Genomic DNA, 20518 nt, shown 5'->3' with positions numbered 1-20518 from the left:
CTTTCTGTTCTAGATTTTGTTTTTTCATCTCGGCTAGCGAAGATGTTTTCAAGAGGAAAATGGTTCATAGAACCTGTGAATCAGATTTCATAAATATGTACAAAAAATAACTCTGAATTATCAGAGTAATGTGCATTTACCCACTGTATTTTTAGCTCACCTGGACAAATGGATCAAGCGAGTTTTTATCACAAAAGATTCATGAGATTGTCGTCTGTCGTTGTCGTAAACTTTTCACATTTTCACTTTCTTCTCAAGAACCGCTGGGCCAATTTCAACCAAACATGCCACAAAGTATCCTTGGGTTAAGGGGATTCAAGCTTGTTCAAATGAAAGGTCACACCTTCTTCCAAGAGGAGATAATTATGAAGTGAAAAAATAACGGCATCTTTAAAAAAAAAAATCTTCTTCTCAGGAACAACTAGCTGAGCCAGAAAATTGCACACTGTTAACCAAATTATCTATGACGGTAATATTACTTAAAGAATAAAAACTAAATATTAAATTGTAGAAAAAAAATTAAGGCCAATATTCCTAATCGGATCACAGAACACAACCATTTGCTTGCCTTTCTGTTTTGTTTTGTTTTCAAGAGGAAAGAGGTTCATAGAACCCGAGAATATGCACAAAAAATAACTCTGAATTATCAAAGTAATGCGTATTTATGCATAGTATTTTAGCTCACCTGAGCCGAAGGCTCAAGTGAGCATTTCTTATCAAAATTTGACCGTTGTCTGTCATCGTTGTCATGAACTTTTCACATTTTCATCTTCTCGGGAACCACTGGGCCAATTTCAACCAAATCAATTTTGTTCATATGAACGGCCACACCTTCTTCCAGGGGGATATATACTTAATGAATAAGTGAAAATTAATGGCATCTTTTAAAAATCTTCTTCTCAAGAAATCATGACCTCCCAGTTTAACAATTTAGAGTGGGGCCACAATGTGTGATCAGAGTTTTACACAGGAATACATGACAATCCTTTTCAATAATATTGAGAATAGCAAAGCAGTGATTGGTCATATTTATACTTTTCAGTACTAAACTGATTTTCTGCTTTTCCTTGGCCAATGTGCTCAGGTGAGCTATGAAGCCCCTGGACACCTTCTTAAAGTTACATAGTTGATCACATTTCATGTATACCGGTAAATTTCAATTTTAAGCTTCATTCTGAGCTTTTTTTCCAATAATTAAGTTTAAGACTTGCTCAAAACTTCCGAAAGGTTGGTGCTTGTGTTTTCATATTTCACAGGTGTATTCATTGAGACAAGTCCTTTCTTTGGGTAAAAACATTTTTGATCTATTGACCATGAAGTTCGACTTGCATCTGATAAATTGGTAACTTTCACCATATGCTTCTATGCAGGCACCTCAATGTTTCGCCAACACATATTTCTTTTTTGCCATTGATAGCAGTGTCTTTGTTCCTGTAAACTATAAAATGTCTTCTGCTTCTGTGACTATAGTAAAACATGAATACAGCAAACATGCTTACAATGAATTCACTCATAAAAAGAAGTGTTTTCCCATTTCTTGTTGTTCTGAAATGTATCATCAACTTGTCTACTACATGGAATGACTTTATGGAATGAATGTTTATATTGATTTTAAAAAGTTTGTCCCAGACATATAAAAGCATGTTTAACTGTATTGAAAACACATCACTGGTTCTTAAGGTGGTAAACACATAGATTTAGAAGAAAGACCAACTCTTTATCATTTCATTTATTACCCACAGAGTAATTCAATACTGACAAGTGTTAGATAAGTTTGTATATATGTTATGACAGTAATTCTGTAAACTTATCACAGGGCCTGTTTCTATATAGATATTCTGTCCTGTGGCATTTTAGGATTGCCCTCTACAGAACCCCACACTTTGAGATGGCCACGCTCTTTAATGTTTTCCCACTGTTTGATCCACATTTCTCCATCTCACGCACAACATCCATTCCTTCTGTGACTTTACCAAACACGACATGTTTACCATCCAACCTAAAAAAAAGGATAAAATGTGCTTTAATAAATGTTAATATCATCCATTAGTTATTCCTAGAAATGTGATTGATGTGATGAAATTTTACAGAAGGCGTGTTGGCAACATCAATTTCATGGCCACTCTTATAAAGAATACTAGAACATATCCTTTTCCGGGAAAAATAAATAAGTATTTGTCTGATAAAAGTACTGCTTTTCCCCCTCTTTTGTTTATACTGTTATGATTGTGAAAAAAATATAGAATGCAGCAGATGACAAAAAATGGTAAACAGTTAATAAGCGGAGAGGAAAGGGTATAAAAATAAATCCTTGTTTGCAGCCCTCAACTCTTTCCCAGAATTTTAGGTGACTTATGGTATTCACACAATGTTCTTTCTTTGCCATTTTAAATTGATTCCTATGATTAACAGATCTACTGATAACAAGAAACATTCTTATAAGCTTCAGGCTCAAATAATATTTATAGAACTTTCATAACCTTTATAAGGATGGAACTCGCAACTTCTGATTTTTAAGTGAATAGCTTTAAGCAAAAAAAAAAAATTCTACAGATATAGTCATACGAAAAAACAATTTACCAAGGAGTATCAGCTGTGCAGATGAAGAATTGGGATCCATTCGTATTCTTTCCACTGTTTGCCATTGATAATGTCCCTGTTGAATAAATAAAAAGAAATATATGGTGAACAATATTTCGGATGAAAGTACAGCTACTGTAGTTTATGACCTGTAAACTTTGATGGTCCATATTGGCCCCAACGCATCTGCAGGGGTCATGATTTGAACAAATTTAAATCTACACGTACACTACATGTATCTGAGGATGCTTTGCTGTTCTTGAAAAGATTTTTATCCCTAGGCCATCTTTAAAATAATGTTTGTTTGCCCTCTCCAATTAGGGTAAAATTACTGGGTCGGTAGGTCTGTGGAAAAAAACTTTTTTAAAGATAATTCCAACATATTTGTTGACAGAATAAGAGATATAAAAAGAAAAACAATTGTGTCCTGGTCTCAGGATTATGAAACAAACCTAGACTTTAAAGTCAAATTTTTAATCGCCTATAAAAAATTTATTAATTATGGAATTAATTTCTTAATTTGCACATAATATCAGCTCCGTGAAACAATGTTGAAAAATATTTTAATTTTGGTCTGCTTGACTTCAACAACATTTTATTATAAAATAAAGAATTGACTTAAGCTTAAAATGTTTCATGATCCCGGGGCCTGGAGTGTAAAAAAAAAGTTTTGAGTTGGGCTATTTTTACCCAGTGGGCCAGTACAGCGCTACCAAACAATTTTTTAAAGATGGCCCTGATGACTCGGGAGTCATGATTTGAAAAAAATTTGAATCTACACCACCCGGTATGTAAAAAAAGGTTTCTTGAAAATTGAAAGCTTTAAATTTTTGGGCTCAGTGATTCTTGAGAATTTTTTAAGAAGAGAACACAAAATTTTCACTATTTCTTATTTATCTCCCTGTGAATGAAGAAGTGGCACTTCACTTGAAATTGGCCAAGTGGTTCTCGAGGAGAAGATGACAGATGGACGACAGACAGAATGTGATCAGAAAAGCTCACTTTCAGCTCAAGTAAGCTAAAAACATAATCAATGGCTTATATTGGCCTTTCAGTGTCAAAAGAGATACTTTAAACATCAATATAAAAGGAACTTTCAAACCCAATAACTTGTGAGGTATATTGAGAAATATTAAATATTTTTACTTCCAGTTTTGTATAGTTTGTGCACTGACAATTTGCTTGATATCACCTGTATGAGTCTTACAAATGCTGACATAAAGATATTGTCACGGGAAAAGTATGCAGAAAATTGAGACCAACAATTCAACATTCTAATTATAAACAATGAGCACATGGTGTGATCAAAAGAAAAATATGCCAATTTCTTCAATAAAAGAACAGTAGACCTTTGAATTTTTTAAGATAATAGTTTATAAATAACAGGTTTATCTATGAGAAAAAGTTGAAGTTTTTATGTACTTCCAGGCTAATCAATTGGATCCATAGCAATATCGTCAACAAAGTCTGTTGTGAAATATGATATTTTTGCAAACTGATTTGAGCATTTAACAGAATCTGGGGGAGTGTCACAGACCCTTATGTAAAATATGACGTAACCTCCTTAAAAAGTAATATATATATATATATATATAGTTATAAATAAATATACCAAGGTATATGCAACTGTGCTATAATGAGCAATATACCTGTCAAAATCATATTTATCAAAGAGAAATATTTATAATCATGATAATGGAATTATGTATACCCGGTAATACAGTTTTCTTCTAAAATCAATATAAGCTCTAAAGTACAATCCTCTCTGAAATGGGTAGAGGGAAAATAACACTATCACCAATGAACTATACAAACTTTCGTACTTAATTTATATAAACCCATCCTTCTGACCAATAAGATATAGTTATCGATATACATATCAAATGGAATGTTGCTGGACCAAAAGAAACATCAGGAAAACCCCTATCCTATGCAGTACATGTACAATCTGTAATACCTTTAGAACAGACTAACACAGCTGACTTTTATCCCCTTTATAAGTTCTGTCTTACCTGCTCCAGTGTGCTTTAGCTGGAAGTTCTCGTCCGGAAATTTACTTCCGTAGATACTCTTCCCTCCCGTGCCATTGCCCTTCGTGAAGTCTCCACCCTGAATCATGAAGCCGGGGATAATTCTGTGGAAAATGGATCCAGCAAACCCAAAACCCTTCTCTCCCGTGCACAAAGCTCGAAAGTTCTCTGTAAAAATAAGCATATATATGAGATTCAAGCAAATGTGGGAGGGCATTTTCTTCCAAATTAAAATTTTGGATGTTTATTATTATACGGATTAGCAGAGAATGTCTTTGAACAAGAAAGACATCATATATAGTCCAGTCAAACTAGCAAAAATAAGGGCCCAATTTTAAACTAATTATTTTGTCATATGAAATGAAATCTGTTTATGCACTGAATACTTGCTGCAAAAATCTAAAAAAGAATCTTAAGATCAGAATATATGTACATAGTTTTGGGGTGATTTAATTTCATTTTCTATTAGTGACAACTTTCTAAACCCCTTTAAAGTTTGCTGATGTAATCAACAGAAAATTCACAAAAGTGTTATCTATTATTTAGAATGATTCAAAGGTTGATACAATGACAATATTTAAATTTCTACGAATGCATACAAAACATTATTTACCTGCTGTTTTGGGGACCACATCAGCTCTCAACTAAATAAAAAAAGAAGAAACAACTCATTAAAACTGATCATCATATTTCTTCTGTTTTATGAATGCTTCATCCTCATAATGGCAAGGTTCCTGAGTCAACATATTGCCTTTGGACCCCTGGCATATTACTGTTTTTCTAGAACTCTTATATCAACCTTGCTGCAGAGAACAAAAACGAAAGTAGCCCATCAACAAAGCAGAAACATCCCTGCATGTCTTCAATGCGTGCGTTTCATAATTTTCGTTTGTCGGATGCTCACATAAAGTTGTTTATTATTACAGACAGAAAGACCAATTCTTCATGACCTGTGTATTTATTGAGTTTTTCGCTTTAATTTAACAATATAGCATAAATACACGAGTGACCCGTAATTGGATACAACCCGATATTGGCGACCACTGTAATATAATTCTGCACTAGGTGAAGGAATCACACTCATCTATGGCTCCCTGTACACAAAGTCACTTAATGGTGTAAAGTTACGAGGGGTGATCAAAAAGTTCGCAAACTAATTGAATAACTTCCATACAAGAAACAATATTTGGTTTTAATGTTGATGATATTTTAAATTAATCCTCCCCGATTTTAATGCACATCAACCAACGTTCTGCGCATGCGCGAATCACGTGATATTGGCAGTCACGTGACCCCCTCCGTAGCATTCTGTCACAAAAGTTAAAAGATTTTTCCGAGTTTTATATTTCTTTCCATGTGAGTTAATTTTTATGACAAGAACAGTTAGTTTGTCAGAAATGGTCATATCTCGGCAACAGAATGGGTGGATAATAACATCCTTTCCAAAAATAAGCATGGCGACCATTAAAACACAAATCTTCTGTCTCAGGAGAGACCTTTATTCAAGGTGGATAGAGAATGGGTGCATCCTTTTTATCATATCTAATATGTTTAAAATCTAAAGTAAACAATATCTTAGGTATTTAATACTTACATCATTGTTCAAATATTCAAGTATTTTTCAAAGTGCTAATTGGAGGTCTTTGATAGCAAATTGCTTAATTAAAAATACATATCTTTTCAAACTTGCTTTCACTGGGCAAGATGACAAGTATCATTTTTAACCATCAGCCTTCCTTCACTAAAACGATCAATCCGATCATTAATTATATTTATAGGAACTCATTTATCTCAATAAACTGTGTACAAATTATTATATGATACTGTAAAGGGATTTCTAAGATATTACAATAAATTGTACAGTCGTTTGTTGAACGAGTTCGACTGAGACAACCATTTTTCGTCACAAGTGACCTAAATAGTGAAGACATTTTCACATTGTGACGTCACAAACAAGGAGAGAAACTTTATTCAGCATATGCTATTTATAGACCTTGTGTATGGCTATGTGTGTACCGAATTTCATTCTAATCTGAATTGTGGTTTTGTAGATATAGAGATAGTTTGCGAACTTTTTGATCACCCCTCGTATTCAAACAATGAAAATACATCTCTTGCTTTAATGTGTTTAAAAGCAGCAAAGTTTAAATTGCTGCTTTTTTATAACTCCTTAGCATAAATACATAAGTATTAGTAGTCATACTTATGTGGCGATCAGCGGGGTTTGATTGCCGGTGGCAGGATAGCTAAGTTGTAGTGCACTTGACCAGAGATTCAGGGGGCCCGGGTTCAAATCCCTACTGATTTGCTGCATTTTTCTCCTCTCCTGTTACATTTGGTGCCGTGCCATGCCCTTGAACTGAGAGGTGAGAGGCCTGTCAGGGATGAGCCTGGGTTGTGGTCTTTGGAGGGCCAAAAACCTTTAAGGAGGGAGGAATGTGGCGATCAGTCAGGTCCGATCGCCGGTGGCCAGATAGCTCCGTTGGTAGAGCACCTGACCAGAGATTCAGGGGTCCCGGGTTCGAATCCTGGTCTGATCTGCTGCATTTTTCTCCTCTCACATTACATTTGGTGCTGTGTCATGCCCTTGAACTGACAGGTGAGAGGCCTGTCAGGGATGAGCCTGGGTTGTGGTCTTTGGAGGGCCTTTTCCGGTAGGGGTTACAGAAGTAGGATAAAACCAGAGACTTTGAAACAGAATACTCATAAGTCTCTGGTTTTGACGCTCGATCCAAGACTTCTGAAATGATTTAATTGAAAAGAAAAAAGTCTTTCAAAGTGAACACAGAGCTGTGGAAAACTTTTTCAGGTAGCCAGTCATTCGGACCGGCAAGAAGACAAAATATGCCGGTCCGAAGTAATTTTTGCCGGTCCGAAATATTAAGTTGCAAAATTGAAAGGAAAAGCATAACATTTATTTTTTTTTATTACACTTTACTTATAATACTTAATAATAACATTCAATCTTCATTTCCAAGTCCACCTCCGTTTTCGTTTTTTGCTTTTATAACAATACTATATATTTAATCACTTTTGCTGTTTCGGGCAGATGACAATGATAATTCGATCTGCATAGTAAACATATTTTTTTTAAAACATTATGCATTTGGGAATTATATTTTACCCTGAAAATGAGTCTAAGAAATTCTGTGCATCAATAATGAAGATACCAACATCATAAACATGATTGACGAAAAAAAAAACGAAATCTAGGACAGTCGAAACGATGGAAGTACTGGATTTACCGCTTTCCTCAATTGTGTTTGAATTTTTTTTTTGTCGAAATGTTTTACATACCCAGGTATTTAACCTGTCTTTTTTTATGTTTTCTACCTAATTCTGTCCCATTTGTAAGTTTAAAAGGTCACGCGAGACAATGCTGGTTTCGCTTTCATTTATAGCCTCGATCTCGTGCAAAGAAAAAGTATTGCGCAATCGTATTTAAGGTATGATAATTAAGCTGGGAAGTGCGCCGATGATAGGCCCTAAATCAAAATGGAAAAAACAAAAACCTTTAACAAAGAAAGAGGTCGGTCATGTGGACCGACATCGAGAGCGTTTTTACCGGTCACGGGCATTTTTTGCCGGTCTTGCCGGCATGACCGGCAGTTTTCCACAGCTCTGGAACAATGTCATTTTAAAGTACATTAATGTTTGATATACATGTATTAACAAAGTACGAGCTTGAAGGATGAACTTGAAAGGGGGGGTGCAAGAAATCGAGTTCGGTACCTTGTGGTAAAAATACAATGTGTACACCAGGTCACGTGTTAGCTTGATGTCGCGACCTCTATATAAAGCAGGGATGGGGTAATGGTAATGTGTAATGGTAATTGACTGTAATTAATTACAATTTTCGATGTAATTGAAAGTAATGTGTAATTGGCTAAATTTTCAATTACAAGTAATGGTAATTTAATTAATTACTTTCCAAAAAGGCATGTAATTCACAATTACTTTTCAATTACATTCAATTACACTGATTTTAAATAAATGAAAAATCCTCCTCTCCACCACCATCTCATAAACATTATTTAAGAAAGGTTAACTGATTTTTTGGAGCAAATAGAATTTCTTAAAAAGAATTTTAACATAGTCATATTTCCCTTTTAAAATATATTGCTAATTAAATATTGTCCTATTTTTTTTTCTTAAAAACTTTTAAATTCAATTAATCATTGTAAAGTGAAGAAATAAAATTCATATTTTGATTTTTTAATTAATTAATCCATATCAAAATAAGTAATCCAATGGCTTCTAATCCTCTTGTTTGAAATATCTTCAGCTTGTGTTCGAAGTTATTATCAGGTGCTAATTAGTCCCTGGGGTCATGTACATATTCCTTAATTATAGATATTTTTCACACATTTTGACCTTGTCTCTTGGTATTTTTATACACACACACCTTTGACTTTAAATTGTTGTTTGGCACAGAATAAGTCAAATACCAACATTTTGAGAATATCTTAATATGTTGTTGAAATGAGGAAGTATTAATGCAAAAGGCATCAATTGTACTTTAAACATAAATTTAATCGAATGTTTCATGATTCCAAATTTTTAACATATAAATTAAGGTAAAACTATGAGTAAACTTTCTACTAGTCAGTATCTATGTATTCCTTTCACAAATACCCTAGTGAACAGAATCTTCAGTGTGGCAGGAAAATCTTCAAATCTAATAGATGTAGGTTAGAAGACACAGTAATTGAAAATTGTATGAACATCTTAAAAATATTATTGTAAAAATATATTGTAAAATAATCTGATAGAAATATACAGGATTAGGAATGTACATGACTATTTCCGTTATAATTTATGCATGTTTTCTTAAATGTAATGTGTAATTTAATTAATTACATTTCAAAATTCACGTAATGGTAATGGTAATTTAATTGAAGGTTTTTGGAAGTAATTGTAATTTAATTAATTACATTCCTATGTAATTGACCCCATCCCTGATATATAGAATGGTAAAAATAAGTATGGATGCCCCATATACGAAACAAGAGCCTGTGATTTTTATCCTCTCCACTTACACTTACATTTTTTGTCTATGTTGTGTATTACATATAAATTGCAAACTTGTAAAGAGTTGCATTGAAACAGCTTTTCAGCTCAATAAAGCATATATGGCAAGAAATTGGTACTGTGTTTTTAGGTGATACTTTTGTACCCTAGGGTACACCTCTATTTATCCTTTACCAATAAGGTTACAATTAGGGTACAGTACAAAACCATTGGAAAATGAAAGTAGAAAATTTCTGAAGGACTGTCAATGTAGCCGGGTTACAATGGGTACAGTGGTTACTTATTAACATGATTAACAGTAATAACACCTTTTCTACTTTTATCCTAAAACTATTTGATTTTAGAATTTAAACAGGGTACGGAGGAAACTATATGCCTACAAAATCACAACAATTGTCATTTTCATAACTTAAAGTGTTTGATTCATATTAGCATGATCATGACCTAATGGCTTCAAAGGTCTACATTACAAAAAACAACCACACTCATGTAAGTATAAGTCAGCTTCTTACCTTTAATTATATATGATTATAATAGTCCTGATTCTTGAAGTTATAATTAGCTACACTGATAATTATATTCCATACTTGAGCATTGCATGACACACCTGATACTGTATACCTATCGCAAATGATTTACCTGTACCCCCACTCTGTCTGACAAACACAAACTCTACTAACAGTACCTGATGGTGTGTACTATACACAAACTGATCAAATCATTGTGATCATGTAGGATTGGGTGATCATTTACTTCCATTTCAGGCCAGACTAATTTAAATTACCCTATACACTGTATTTATCTTATCCAATTCAATTTTGATTAGTAATTAAAGTTATATAGTAATTTCTAAACAAGTTTAGCTAAACTTTATTAATATATTTGTAAATAGTACTAGTACTTTGAACAGATCATTTAATACCTTTTTTTAACAAAAGTATATACCATGGGTAGCTAGGTCCCTGCTATCATGGGCTGGTAGATTTGAGATTTTTACCAGCACAGAGATTTTTTTTATTTAAGCCCCTCCCATCACCATGAATATAATATATGTCACTTTTTATCTGATAAAAATCTGCATTGCAAAACTCAGATGCTTTAAAATTTGTATTAAGAATTTTTATCCAATTAATTTATTATATTATTTCCTAAATTAAGGAGGCTAGGGGGTGGCAGCCATTTTTAGACTATTTTAATCTCCTTTAAAAGGAGAGCTCCATATAAAGATATACAAAATGGTAAAATTTTAAAACTAAAATATATGAATTTTTTCTTTGCCAAATGATAGTTGACAGCTAAATATACCGTATATAAAAAAAATAAGTTAAATCTGGTGGTTAATTTGGGATTAAATTGTTGACCCGCCAGCCTCCTTAACATAGTTCAATACTTTATAAATAAAAGACCATGAACAATGAAATTGAATCAAAAGCTTTTTCAAAATCGATTAAAACCAACAATCCTGGTATATTTTTAGCTTCTGTGTATGCCATTAAATCATAAATAAATCTGGTGTTTTCACCAAAATATCTTCCTTTTAGGAATTCAGTGTGAGTGTCTGAAATCAAAAGATCCAGAGTATATTTTATTCTGTAATTTAGTAGAGTTATGGTCTCCAATTGTTCAAAAATTGTCTGGGTTTATTCCCATTGGGTATACATGAAATTATCCCTAGTCTTTGTGAAATAGGAATTTCTTTTTTTTTGACAATATACAATTTGTAGCTCGCATAATGTATGTAGACTTAAAGATCACTCCAGAAAATTTTTTAAAAAATTCAGTTGTGAATTAAGCTTTACCATATCACTTCCAGGAGATTTATCATTCTTCATATTTTTTAAAACTTGTAAAACTTCATTTTCTTCAATATCTTTTTCTGAATCAAAGAGGTGATTTTATCTAATTTTTGAATTTCAGTTGAGTTAATAATTTCTTCTAAATCAATATCAATCAGTTTATAATCTGTATTAGAATATAAATCTTGATAAAACTTTTTGACTTGATTCAAAATTTCTGATTGATCATATATAAGGTGACATTTTTTTTATTTCTTGGTTTACGGATCCACCGACCTGATTTTTTTTTAAGTCTCCTGAATTGATCGAGTACTTTGGATTAGAGGAAATTATTTTTCTTTTCTTTTTTTTTTTTTTAAATTAAACTAAATTGTAGATCAGGTTCGGCATAGGACATTTATATGTTCTTTCAATGTAGCTCTAAAATATGGCAGTATATACATGAACCCTGGTAAAACATGCATATAAATCTGTGAAAATTTTGATAATCTAAATTTAAGGCTCAGAAGGTATGTAAACATTGGGTTTGGGAAATGTTTTGCAGTGGAATTATAAAGTTGCAAAATCAAGTATGCTAGGAAAAGCCAGTGAAATTTTTAGGTGGCAGCTAGTTTAAATGCATGTAAACAGAGAAAGAAATAGAGAAATAACAGACTTGTAAAAGTTTTTTTTTCAATAGATGGCACTGTAGCTCTAGGTTTTCCATCCCAATTTTTCTGATTAGAGCTGCAGTCTTGCAGCTATATGTAACGAGCAGGTGAACTTAGGTGTTAGTTTTTATATATAGCATGCATTTTATTCTTCTGCCAATTTACATAGGTATCATAAAAAGAAGAGAATATGATTATTAAGTAGAAAATAGAAGGAAAGAAGAGAAATTTACAAGTATTTTGAATTTAAAAGCATATGCCTCTGGCCTGCCGCCTCTGATTTGTTAATTATTTTTATACAAGTAGTCTTAGATCATGATTACATGTATATCATGTGATCATAATAAATACTGCATAATTTTTGGTAAACAGAAATGTTGACAATAAATATTAATTTAATTAAAAAGAAAAAATTAAAGTTAACAAATAAGATTACTTTTATAAATAAAGTTCATCTACTTTTTGGGGATTACTTTAGGATATGAGCTAATTTTATATTTAAAGCAAATGATGACATATAGAGGCAGTTGTGCAAAAAAGAAAATTAATGAAATATGTTGTGGAGGGGTGGGGGTCAACTGAAATGCTGTTGTATGTGTACTGTATAAATCAGATCTAAGGTAGAATCTGAGGAAGATCAGGTGATAATCCACCTGGTATAATACAGGTACCTATGAAGTCACATGTTTATTGTTCTGGCCAGGTGTCAAACTGTAAAACCTTCCAATTCGCATAGAATATACAAGAAATATACAGTTCTTTTGTCATGTCCAGGAAAGGTGTGAAAAGTAGAAGGGGTCTTTCAATTTGCAATGAGGTAAACTTGTTTGGAGGAGATAGGGTTCACAATTACTTTGAACCAGATTTTGGTCTACATTGCATGTACATATTTTTCAAAATTCCCCCCCCCCCCCCCCCCTTGGAATAAAGGTTTTGAATAAGAAAATAAAAAAAAATATATTGATTCATTTGTTAAATTTATAAAGTATGTGACCCCCTTCCTTACTACCAGCATGTAACACTGGCACTTTATGTTTTAAGCCTATTTTTCATAAATAAAAAATCCACTATGTATTATACAAAGTAACTGGAATATTTGTATAAAAATTAATAAGTTTAAAACATCAAGCACCTATGGCATGTAAATAACATTTTATTACAATTAAGTTTTACAAAAAAAATATATACATATAAAATGGTGTGGCATTCTTCCTTAAGCCAGAACATGTAAAAAAAAAAAAAAAAAAAAAAAACAAGAGCGAGCGATGTTCATGTGATATGCATATCAGTATTGTACATATATGTCCACCAATAATGACAGTTTACAAACATAAGAATTAAATTTAAGTTATTAATAACACCAAAAAAAAAAAAGTGGAAAAAATTCCCTATTTTTTTTAAAACTATGAAAACTTAATTAAATTTTGGTGGGATTTGATGGGTTTATATTGTTAGAACTTTATACAATATTAGATATAAATTTATATCAGTGACTCCATGTCTCCTTCTCCACTTTTTTCTTTGCGACAGGAAACAAGAACTTATAAATATAGCCAAACAAAACATAGAGAGAAAGAGAGGAAAATTATTTTTTTAAGTCAATAAGATATTCAATCAACCTCAGATAAGATTGTGTTTTAGAAAATGTTTTAGCTAGGTTTCAAAATACTGAGAAAGAAATGAATAAAAACTGCTAAAAAACTAGAGGTACTGTGAGCAATGAGCTCACTAAATGATACCCCCCACCTCCCATATGAATAAAATGGCTGCATGTGTCCATGTTTTCCTCTGGAAAATCCAAAATATATGTCAGATCAAAAAGTAAAATAAAAGGTGCACAATGGCAATATGTAATAAAGATTCTGTGAAAGTTTCACTAAATTTCCTTCAGTGGTATGAGAGGAGTTAAAAAGGATAAGAGATAAGTACCCCAAAGCGTAACAGATGGACTGAAATACCGATTTACTATACTATTTTCAAGCGGGGGATATAATAAACAAAATCCCCATATTGGATTGGTGCAAACCTAAATTTACAATCCCCACTGTATTTCTACTATAATTGTTCAGGCACTGTGTGCATGCTTTTGAAATCATGATGAAAATGCCAGGGGCCTGTTTCACAAAGCCTACTTAGGACTAAGTTATATCTTAGGAAGGAACTTTTTCCTATGTCATTACTTATCTGTTTCACTAACCTTGTCTTATCTTAAGATATTCCTAAGTTATGTCGTAACTTTAGGAAAGGTAAATCGATGACTTAGGAAGAAACTAAATATTGCGACTGCATATCCAAAATTTCTTATGGAGAGAGAGAATGTGTTTGGGGAGAGAAAATTCAATGAACTACTAGTAAGGATGTGTCAATCAAACCCGCCAAAAAATTTGAAATTTTAATATCTTTTAAATGAAATAAGATTTTTAAATAATTTTTGTGTGAAATGCTATTAAAATACATAAGTCATAATATTATAGAGAAAATAATAACTTCATATCTGTGTCTAAGTACCTTTAAAATAGAATTTGAAAAATGATATTTTAGATAAATGGAAACACTTGTTAGTGTTATTTATATAGATGCGTGGTTGCATCTAATTTCCTCTAGGACGTTATTATTGAGGGGACACAAACAAAACATTATTATTAAGCCCCTTCCCCCCCGTGCTCCTCCACGGTCATGAGATTACAACCAGTTATGCTCTCCGCTTAAAACAATGTATAGCTGTGCATGAGATTTCAATAAATTTCCTTTTTTAACTTCTTCTTTTAGCATTTTCATATCTGTAGTCGCGAATTTGGGATTTTTTCTGGCATGACATTCTTATTTTCATATATGTGAGAAAGCTTTTTACACAGCAGAACAACTAACTTGGAGCGGTCCTTGGCAAAGCCTTTTTTCAATTGTTCTCACATGTGTTCGATACGAAGGAATAATTTTTAAATTTCATTCAATAATTGACAAGTAGAAAAGTACAGTAAAAAAACAATAACTGGGATCGATACCATATAAAGTGCAAAATAAAGTAAACGTATAAAGGTGGAACAATGTTTAAAAAAAATTAGGAATGGCAATTAATCGAATACACAATTGCTAATCGGTTAACTGCAAGACGTTCCGACAGATTAACTGGTTAACCGTATCAAAATACGCATTTTCTTGATGTAAATAGTATGTAGATCTATTGTATACACAAAAAGACTGATAAAATCTACATATATAATACTGTAATTGTACTTGACTTTTTAAAAAGAATAGGGAAAAATTAAGAAAAGCAAAAATCATGTCTGAGAATTAAATCATTCATTTGATATTTTCCCAGTTGTCACCAGTTGTGTTGTCACCATAATTAATACTTAGTATTCATCACTTGATTTACAAAGTTTGTTTAGCAATTTATTCGATAGATGACTGTGAAAAAACAAACATACTAAATCTCAGTTCTCGACGGTGATTTAATCATCATTAAAGAAATACAGGACAGTCAGGGTAACGACTTGCGGTGTTTTAACAGTAATTATCACTTCAAACACACAATGGCTAATTACCTTATAATATCAATCCGGAGAATGATAATAACATCCAAGTCAGCTTCTGAAAATGCTGAATTATCAACATTTGTCCAAAGTTTTTTTTTTCAAAAATGAATTTCTATCAAAATTTGGTTCAAAATTACATAAATTTTATTTTTTCCGAGTAACCGATTACAGATTTTCTAACCGATTGCAATCGTTCCGACTGAATAATCGGTTAACCGGTTACAAATTGCCATCCCTAAAAAAAATACAAATGTAATGTGCCCGGAAGGGAAGAAGTTTTGAAAGGGTGTGTCTGTGTATGCTTAGTTCTAGCAGCAAACTTCGCAAAGTTAAAACATACTTCTGTTCAAGTCCTTTGAAAGTGGGGATAATCCCCCGATCCCATACCATAACTCTTTTGGTCTAATATAAGGAGACTTCTTATTTTGGCTGAAAACATTAATTGAAAGGTCAAGATTATCAATTTATACATTATGTGGGTATAAATTTCTGATCAGTTAATTTTCATGGCATTGAAGTAATTTAATTCATATCTCAAGAAGCTTTTAGGTTTTTGCAATGCAATGTTATACAACTCGCTATGGCCCCACCCTAAGGGGTCTAGATTTGAACAATTTAGAATCTACACTACCCCAGGATGCTTCCACATAAGTTTCAGCTTTTCTGACCCATTGGTTCTTGAGAATATGATTTTTTAATGGCTTTCAGCTCAGCTGAGCTAAAATGGCAAAAAACCCCAGCCTCTTCAAAACTTCCTGTACAAAAGTTCGAGGTGGAATAGGCACAGCTTGGGCTTGGCTAAGACACGGAATCCGCACGGGATTTTGAAAAGACGCATGGGTTCTGCATGTCCAAGACATGGACACAGCTTCTGTGTCTGAAAGTGAGGAATCCTTATACTCACAGAAACCCGTGTGGAGGCACAGAATCCATGTCCCAGGTTGAGGGTTTTTAACTCTGGCGGGTTTTGCTTAAAACTATTTATTTATATATCTCACGGCTTTTTACTGAGCATGCTCAATCATAACTTCCTTTATTTGAATATGAAATTGGAGGGATTCATGGTCATGAGCAAAGAATGTGTCTTTTTTACTCTAGTTAAAGAATATTAAACTAATAGATGTTTAAGTTGCATGGAATTGTATATATGTCAGTCTGGGATAATTTCATCACTTTTGAACTACTAGTAAATGCAGTAAGTGTAATCTAGAATAAATAAGTCAATTTTTCAATTTTCATGATCTTCCTGTATTGCAATGTTGACAATGAACATGATGAAAGAGTTTAGGTTAATTTGAATGACTTTCACTAATCCTTTATAGTTTATATTTTGTGACATCACTGTTTTAGTGAAAGTTTTATTTTAACTAAATTCTTTCTCAGATTGTGCAAACTTAATTAGCTACTAGATTAAATTACAATTGAATATTGCACATTATCATTAAAATCTTAATTTAAAACTAAGCATGGATTGTAACTGATAAAGTAAATCTTTAACAGAAAGTAAATGGACATATTCATGTAAGATTTTTAAATTTCAAAATTCTAAAACTAAGCATTAATGTAAAGCAATGGGAGGTTAGTTTAGTTTCAGTCACCATTTTGGCATCCACAGTTACATCTGGGGATTTTCTAAAGGCCATGACCTAGATCTAAACAAATTCACAGATCCTGTGACGCCGTATATGGTATACGGCACGGCTTTTTTGACACGGGTTTCCAAAATCATATTCACATTTCCCTGCCGGTGGCCATAGACGTAGTGGTAATTGGAGGTAATCTGTAGTGTGAGCGATGCCCCAAGATATGGGTCCACATCGGCCTAGTAGACCTTAAAGTATCAGTCACATTATCAGTCAGGGGCATAACTTGAACAATTTATTTTCAAAAATAACTCAAATGAGTTATTTTTTTGTCTCAATGAGTTACTTCTCTTTGCTATGACCTACTTCTTCCCAGCCTTAGTAACTCAAACATGCTATTTTTCCAAAAAAGCTTCAATAAAATAATAACTTGTTTAAGTTATTTTCTGTCATTCCTCCCTAACTTCAAACCCCGTGCACCAAAGGATTTTGCTCGTGCACCAAGACAAAAACAGATGTTTGACTAAATTTAAACCTTGCTCAATGCAGGAAAATTTCAGCCTTCTAAACCCTTGTATCTGTTTCTTATAGAGTTGTAACCTGCTGTACCCATGTGTACCCTTTGTACCCACTGTACCCTGAGCATCAGCTCCATTATTTTTAATTTTAACTTTGAAAATTTCAGCCTTCTAAACCCTTGTATCCATTTCTTATAGTGTTGTAACCTGCTGTACCCATGTGTACCCTTTGTACCCACTGTACCCTGAGCATCGGCTACATTATTTAAAATTTTTAATTAGAAAATTTCAGCCTTTTAAACCCTTGTATCCATTTCTTATAGTGTTGTTACCTGCTGTACCCATGTGTACCCTTTGTACCCACTGTACCCTGAGCATCGGCTACATTATTTTTAATTTTAACTTAGAGAATTTCAGCCTTCTAAATCCTTGTATCAGTCTATTTCTTATAGTGTTGTAACCTGCTGTACCCATGTGTACCCTTTGTACCCACTGTACCCTGAGCATCCCCTTCATTATTTTTAATTTTAACTTAGAAAATTTCAGCCTTCTAAACCCTTGTATCCATTTCTTATAGTGTTGTAACCTGCTGTACCCACTGTACCCTGAGCATCGGCTACATTATTTTAAATTCTAACTATTTCAGCCTTCTAAACCCTTGTATCTATTTCTTATAGTGTTGTAACCTGCTGTACCCATGTGTACCCTTTGTACCCTTTGTACCCACTGTACCCTGAGCATCAGCCCCAGTATTTTTAATTTTAACTTTGAAAATTTCAGCCTTCTAAACCCTTGTATCCATTTCTTATAGTGTTGTAACCTGCTGTACCCATGTGTACCCTTTGTACCCACTGTACCCTGAGCATCGGCTACATTATTTAAAATTTTTACTTAGAAAATTTCAGCCTTCTAAATCCTTGTATCAGTCTATTTCTTATAGTGTTGTAACCTGCTGTACCCATGTGTACCCTTTGTACCCACTGTACCCTGAGCATCCCCTTCATTATTTTTAATTTTAACTTAGAAAATTTCAGCCTTCTAAACCCTTGTATCCATTTCTTATAGTGTTGTAACCTGCTGTACCCATGTGTATCCTTTGTACCCACTGTACCCTGAGCATCGGCTACATTATTTTAAATTTTAACTTTTAAAATTTCAGCCTTCTAAACCCTTGTATCCATTTCTTATAGTGTTGTAACCTGCTGTACCCATGTGTACCCTTTGTACCCACTGTACCCTGAGCATCAGCCCCAGTATTTTTAATTTTAACTTAGAAAATTTCAGCCTTCTAAACCCTTGTATCCATTTCTTATAGTGTTGTAACCTGCTGTACCCATGTGTACCCTTTGTACCCACTGTACCCTGAGCATCAGCTTCATTATTTTTAATTTTAACTTAGAGAATTTCTGAATCAGCCTTCTAAACCCTTGTATCCATTTCTTATAGTGTTGTAACCTGCTGTACCCATGTGTACTCTTTGTACCCACTGTACCCTGAGCTTCGGCTCCATTATTTTTAATTTTAACTTAAAAATTTTCAGCCTTCTAAACCCTTGTATCCATTTCTTATAGTGTTGTAACCTGCTGTACCCATGTGTACCCTTTGTACCCACTGTACCCTGAACATCAGCCCCATTATTTTTAATTTTAACTTAAAAATTTTCAGCCTTCTAAACCCTTGTATCCATTTCTTATAGTGTTGTAACCTGCTGTACCCATGTGTACCCTTTGTACCCACTGTACCCTGAGCATCAGCTCCATTATTTTTAATTTTAGCTTAGAAAATTTCAGCCTTCTAAACCTTTGTATCTATTTTTTATAGTGTTGTAACCTGCTGTACCCATGTGTACCCTTTGTACCCACTGTACCCTGAGCATCCGCTTCATTATTTTTAATTTTAACTTTGAAAATTTAGCCTTCTAAATCCTTGTATCTATTTCTTATAGTGTTGTAACCTGCTGTACCCATGTGTACCCTTTGTACCCACTGTACCCTGAGCATCGGCTACATTATTTAAAATTTTTACTTAGAAAATTTCAGCCTTCTAAACCATTGTATCCATTTCTTACAGTGTTGTAACCTGCTGTACCCATGTGTACCCTTTGTACCCACTGTACCCTGAGCATCGGCTCCATTATTTTTAATTTTAACTTAGAAAATTTCTGAATCAGCCTTCTTAACCCTTGTATCCATTTCTTATAGTGTTGTAACCTGCTGTACCCATGTGTACCCTTTGTACCCACTGTACCCTGAGCATCGGCTACATTATTTTTAATTTTACTTATATAGATGTTACAGTCTTCCTTCCACTGGGAAGCATCTACTTTCGTTTTCAGTAGGAATAAATAGTGTACCCTTTTTGTAACCTTTTCTTCATACATTTAATAAGGGTGTACCCTAGGGTACAAAAGTATCACCTAAAAACGCAGTACCAATTTCTTGCCATATCTAAGCTCAGGTATACTGTAAATGACATTTCATGAAGCATTGGCGTGATCACATCTATACTTGCCTCAAAACAAATGCGGCCAGCCGGTTTTTTGTCGATCGTGACGTCGAAGAAACACTCAGGATTTGGCATGGTCGAAAGACGCCTGACAAATCCTGTATATACCCTTCTGAAAAGAATTTTGCCGGTTGTTTTATAAACCCACGTGTAGGAGAAATGCAGGGCGACGTCAGAGTATCCTAATTACAGGAAATGTAAAGAGAAAATAAAGTATGTAATTGAAAAGCGTTGTATTTAAATAAATATCTGTTTTGCTGTCTTTATTCTATATTTCCACATATATAAA

The 20518-nt window shown here is 33.3% G+C and overlaps 1 protein-coding gene across 1 annotated transcript; it reads right to left on the bottom strand.

Annotated features, from left to right (window-relative positions):
• Positions 1-1714: 1714 nt before the first annotated feature.
• Positions 1715-20423, bottom strand: LOC134248563 (peptidyl-prolyl cis-trans isomerase A-like). Its single transcript, XM_062730981.1, has 5 exons — positions 20236-20423; positions 5224-5254; positions 4593-4778; positions 2581-2656; positions 1715-1999 (listed from the first exon to the last, which is right to left on the bottom strand). Exons 1-5 carry the CDS (start codon positions 20302-20304, stop codon positions 1867-1869), a joined length of 495 nt encoding a protein of 164 aa, XP_062586965.1. The 5' UTR covers positions 20305-20423; the 3' UTR covers positions 1715-1866.
• Between the last annotated feature and the right edge of the window lie 95 nt (positions 20424-20518).

The sequence above is a fragment of the Saccostrea cucullata genome, unplaced genomic scaffold (assembly GCF_032062105.1).
Source record: "Saccostrea cucullata isolate Sc308-1 unplaced genomic scaffold, CSIRO_AGI_Scuc_v1 ctg55, whole genome shotgun sequence".
NCBI lineage: Eukaryota > Metazoa > Mollusca > Bivalvia > Ostreida > Ostreidae > Saccostrea > Saccostrea cuccullata.
The sequence above is the reverse complement of the archived record's forward strand: the minus strand, read 5'-3'. Positions and strand labels throughout refer to the sequence as shown.

Bases quoted from the DNA above. Each gene is read 5' to 3' on its own strand.
- LOC134248563 (XM_062730981.1), bottom strand. From the start codon at position 20,304: ATGCCAAATCCTGAGTGTTTCTTCGACGTCACGATCGACAAAAAACCG. The intron at 4,779-5,223 runs GTAAATAATGTT...TTATTTTTACAG, and splicing joins TGTGGTCCCCAAAACAGCAG to AGAACTTTCGAGCTTTGTGC. The intron at 2,000-2,580 runs GTAAATTGTTTT...CCTTTTTTTTAG, and splicing joins TGCACAGCTGATACTCCTTG to GTTGGATGGTAAACATGTCG.